We start from the raw sequence: 5,109 nt of genomic DNA on the forward strand, positions 1-5,109 counted from the left end.
AAACAACCGTGGCAAACTTGACTTGGGAATGAATTTGGCCTTCGAAATCATTTCAGTGCGAGATTTCGACCACAAAGGAAGTGTTCGCTAGGATGCCCATCACAACGCCTAAAGTGCCGGATGGCCTACCGGAACTGATGAAAGGGTTGGCGAAAAGTGTGATTAAAGAAAAACCGGAGAACATATACGTCCATGCGGCAGAGTACTTTGAAAATTTAATCCGCGAACGTGATGGTGATCTTAACGAGGGCTACAGAAGTTTCAGTGCCCAAAGGGTGTACGCAGATTATAGGGAGAAATGTCGCGAAAAAAATGGGAATCTGAGCAGTGAAAGTGCCGGTGAGGTCGCTAGTTCATCTAGTGGCATTCAGGCCCAAACGATTAGCGATAATGATGAGAGTGAAGGAAGCGCTAAAGCCGCTTCCAAAGGAAAAAGAAGAAAGCGCATTCGAAAACAAAGTTCCAACAAATCAATTGAAAAAGAGGAAGTGCCGGGTTCGGCTGAGTCGTTAAAGAGAACAGGTAGTGCAAAAGATCCGGTAATCTCGGAAGACAATGTGGTGAAGGTACATGTGCACCAAGAAAGTAAAATCCCTCAGGAAAGTGCGATTGGTAAAATGCTCAGTGTTGACTCGGAGGCTGCTGCAAACGCGGTATCGACCGTGTTAGGGGAAACGGTACTAGATTTGGATGACGCAGATAAAGAAACTGGAGAGGTAGTAGAACCAGCGCCGGTGGAGACGGAATCGATAGAAAATCAACAGCATCCGATTAACTGTGAGGATTTGAGTTCTTATCCGCCGGATGCAGATGGAAATAAGGTGGAAGACTTCGGAAGTACTCCCAGCACCGCCGAGATCGTTGGTGAAGTGGTCGACTTGGCAGAAGTACCATTGGAAGGTGCGCCACGTTCGGGCGATGTTGCGAAAGAAGCAGCTGAAACCGAGCTGGTCTCACAGAACGTGGATGATGTAGATTTACTTGTTATTGAAGACAAGTCGTCGGAGAATGCGAATGTGAATGGTTCTGCTGAGCTGTTGTCTGATCCAGTCAAACACGATGATTCTGGAGAGGATGCAGTTGAAGCACCAGATACGGTTGATACAGAAGTAAAATTGGAACCGACAGAACCGAAATCATCGGTCGAACAAATGCCCGATATACCAGATGTACCTGATGAAATGCCAGTCAAATTCGGCTCTGGAGAGGATGCAGTTGAAGGGCTAGATACGGTTGATAAAGAAGTAAATGTTGACCAGATTGAATCGAGATCATCGTTTGAACAAATACCCGATATGCCAGATGTACCTGATGAAACGGCAGGTGTAGATGTTGAGCCAATAGTTGAAGAGCTGCTCGAGAATGTTGTTGGAAATGCAGAGAAAGGTGATGAAAATAAATCCATTGATGTCGACAAAAATGCTACCGAGATTCAGGCTAGTGAAGTTGAATCCAAAGAAAAAGTAGAGAGACTATCTCTTGATATGGTTAATGGAAACGGAGAAAAAATTGTGGAAGAGGCGGAATCAATAGACGAAAAGGTAACGGAGGCTCCAGAGAATGATGCAAAAATAGCAGATGAACAGCAATCCTCGAAAAGCATTGAAAATTCTGACTTGATAGTTGAATCTGATACCGAAAAGGCATCACTTCAAATTAAAGAATCGCCAGCTGCAGTTCCAGAAAAATCAGCCGAGTTTACCCTGGGTGAACCAAAGGCAGGAGTTGAAGAAACGACACAGAAAACTAAAGAAGAAGTTTCTGGTTCCAACGCAGATAAATCGGATAGTTCTCAGAAGGATCAAACTGACGCTGAAGCAATGACTAATAAAATCAAGAAACTATCAGAGGAAGATAAAGACAACTCAGTGAACGATCTTCCCGACAAGCCCAATGAGAATCCATCAGTACCACAAGAGGATGAATCGAATACAAGTGTATTCATCGCAGAGGAAAAGCGTTCTGAAGCAATAGAAAAGCCACAGCCATCTACACCAGCTGAAGACCCAGTTACATCACAGGCAGAGCAATCGAATGGACCGCCGGGAGCAATCGATGCATCGGAAAATAGGTCACCTGAAAAATCAGTCGATCAAGAAGACGGACTTAAATCGAATGGCGGTTCGGAAAATGCTTCAAAGGACCATTCCCTGGAAAGAACTGAATCGGAGATAAATCCCAGCGTAGATCAGTCGGATGGAATCACCGATGAGTCGTCCGCTAAGGAGTCGGGAGCTGAGGCATCTGCTGAAGCTGGAAACGCGTCGTTCAGTAGCCGGATGGCGGATGATGACGAAGTAGGTAAAGTCAAGTCACAGGAGGAAGAACAGGGGACCGGTGGTGACACTGATAAAGTTATATCTCTCGATATAAGTGGCGAGGATCTGGCTTCAGAAGAACCGTCTGCACCTCCGGGAAAGCCAGGCTCAGATGGTAATGAGACTGAAGTTGCAGAAGATGGAACAGAGAATGATGGAAGTTTACAAGATGCAGCCAAAAGTTCCGATAAAAAATCTGAAGGTTCGTTGGAAGCGGTTGAGAAAGCACCAAATTTGCAAGAGGCCACTAAAGCTACTTCGTCGGAAGATAGATCAGAAAACGGCGAAGCTAAGAAGGAACCAGTTGTTGAAGAACCATGCATTCAACGTGAAGTGTCTCCCTCCACTTCGAAACCGGAGAGCAAAAACCACAGTGCTGAATTGGAAGAGATCAAGAAAGTGGATCTGGCGTCATTCGATGCAAACTCGGCTGAAGCACTATTTTATTCATTAAAGAAAACGGAGTTGGAAAATGATGCAAGCCCCTTGAAAGCTCTAAGTGGAGACAAAAATGAGGATGATGATGCCGATGTTGTTGTAACGGAGGAGTCACCAGAACCAAATCGTAGGGAGCAGACCAAACGAAGCTTCACTAATGATTTTTTAGTGGAGGGCCCCATCACTGAAAGTGTTACTAAACCAGCCGAAGGTGATGGGGTTTCTGCAGACGTAGTGGATGAGGCGTTCAATCCGATGGTTGCCGCTACGAGCCGTAACCAGAGTTTGCTGAATCAGATGCACTCCAGAGACGATGCCGCCATATTGAAATCTACACAACCAAGAGCTCCTATTCGACGAAGTATGACAGAGAAAGCGGATCTGTTCAGGCAGGATTCAAATTATGTCGATTTGAGGAAGTATGATCCCGATTACGCTGAGGATGAAGATCAGTTCGACGGGTATTACATAGGGAACATTCGCAACAAAATACTAGCCAGTTCGGTATCTGTGGCAGATTCAGACTACTACGAACCTGAGCACACTGAAGATCTGGTGGATGACAACAATGTGCGAACAGCTTTGGAAACAATCGTATCGACCGATACGGAGTCGACATTAGCCTCGCAGATAACCGTCCAGGCAAATCGAGGCTTTTTGCACAAAACATCATCCAATATTCCGTATGCTTCGTTCGGTAACAACGCCATTGATCAGTCACTGGACGAATTCATCGAACGTGAAGAATTGAACAAAGAAGCAGAGGCTCAAGCAGCATCCAAGATTCAACAGTCCTACCGGCAGTTCCGATCAACCAAGCAAAAACTACTGCGAGACTATCAAAGTACCATGGGTACCTTCACCGAGGATCAGTCGACGGAGAGTTTGGAGGATTACTCGAGTGTTATTCAAGTCAAGGTAGATCCAAAGCAGGCAACAGTAGGCGAAGACTCGGTCGAAGCAGCAAGATCAGCAAACAATTCCCGTCGACCGATGAACAGTTTAAACATTGATGAAGGCGACACGGTAACCCGCCGATTGACGCTAACTCGTGGTACAGCTGTACAGAAAATGTCTACACGGGAGGATGATTCTGGCAAATCGGACAAGGGCTCTGCAGGCAAGAAGACGAGCACGAGCGAACCGTCAACAGCGACGGATGAAAGCCCAATTTCGTCCAGCACCAACACCGCAAGTGACGAAAAGGAAAACAAGAGCAACAGTTCACCGAAATCAAGTTAGTAAGAGTTGCAGTAGAGTTTAGAACCAAGTCTGTAGTTAATAGCGGATGCGTGGTTTTTTGGTCTACTTTCAGGAGAATCAGAGGATGCGAAGCCCCGCCCGCTGAGTATCGGGAAGAAGCATAGTTCACCAGATGCACACCAGAAACTGTTTATCGCACGTCAGCGCACCATGCCGGTGCAGCTCGATTCGTCGTTCATTCGTATGCAGCCGAAGCACTTGCGAAAAAGAAACAAGAGTGCTGGCGTTGTTCGAAAGTAAGGCCTTGTACTTCTGTATGCTGAGTGTGGGGAAAGGACTTAATTGTGGATTATTGGCTTGTTGAAAATTAAAGGTTCATTTGCGATTGTTTCAAAAACACATGTTAGAAAATGAACTGTGCGAAATTGTATTTCAAAACATGTAACTACACAAATAAACTAGTAGTAGTAATCATAAATCTTTTAGTTCAAATTATTGCCACAGCCATCTCGAGTCATGAAGATTTGTGAAAATTAACGATCTAATCAAAGATGATTGGGATATCCCCATCGGGTGCGTTAATGAGTTCGATTGAACTGAGAGCTGGTCAAAATGGCTTACATAGTTTTACTTCTAGTTCGGATATGCTTGCAAGCCGGCGCTAGTATTCGAACAGATATTCATTTAAATGTTTGCACAAGTATGAATTACAAAACATATTGGCTTGAACATGGAGGCTCTGTGACATTGCATTCGAGCATAGAAATTTTTGAAGACAGTTAAGGAATACAGGACAGTACCAACACAAGCAAATGCTCCGTCAATTCAATTTATGGAACACAATAGGGCCATTTAAAGGAGAATGAAGATTCTAAACCCAATAAATTTCCGGATTTGTAAAATGATTTTGATGCCAAAATAAGCTGCAAATTTTGACATCATCGGCCTTATTGACACTGGGTTCAGTCACAGGGCTCGTCTTTGGCAGTTTAACTCAGCAAAAGGATAGGGGTCGAGGTGGAAGGCGGTCCCCTGTTAATTCAACTTGAAAAATTATTTTAAAGAACTAACGACGCTGAATCCCTCTGGATAAAGACTCGACACGTCTAATGTTTGTTTACCATTTATCTGTCAGTGTCATTCCAATCAA

The 5,109-nt window shown here is 44.6% G+C and overlaps 1 protein-coding gene across 1 annotated transcript; it reads left to right on the forward strand.

Moving 5' to 3' along the window:
• Positions 1-4,409, forward strand: LOC131676895 (treacle protein). The gene is made up of 2 exons (XM_058956284.1): positions 1-3,993; positions 4,072-4,409. The coding sequence occupies exons 1-2, from the start codon at positions 93-95 to the stop codon at positions 4,257-4,259; spliced, it is 4,089 nt and encodes a 1,362-aa protein (XP_058812267.1). The 5' UTR covers positions 1-92; the 3' UTR covers positions 4,260-4,409.
• Positions 4,410-5,109: the final 700 nt, after the last annotated feature.

Source organism: Topomyia yanbarensis, chromosome 1 (genome assembly GCF_030247195.1).
Source record: "Topomyia yanbarensis strain Yona2022 chromosome 1, ASM3024719v1, whole genome shotgun sequence".
NCBI lineage: Eukaryota > Metazoa > Arthropoda > Insecta > Diptera > Culicidae > Topomyia > Topomyia yanbarensis.

Bases quoted from the DNA above. Each gene is read 5' to 3' on its own strand.
- LOC131676895 (XM_058956284.1), top strand. From the start codon at position 93: ATGCCCATCACAACGCCTAAAGTGCCGGATGGCCTACCGGAACTGATG. The intron at 3,994-4,071 runs GTTAGTAAGAGT...GTCTACTTTCAG, and splicing joins CAACAGTTCACCGAAATCAA to GAGAATCAGAGGATGCGAAG.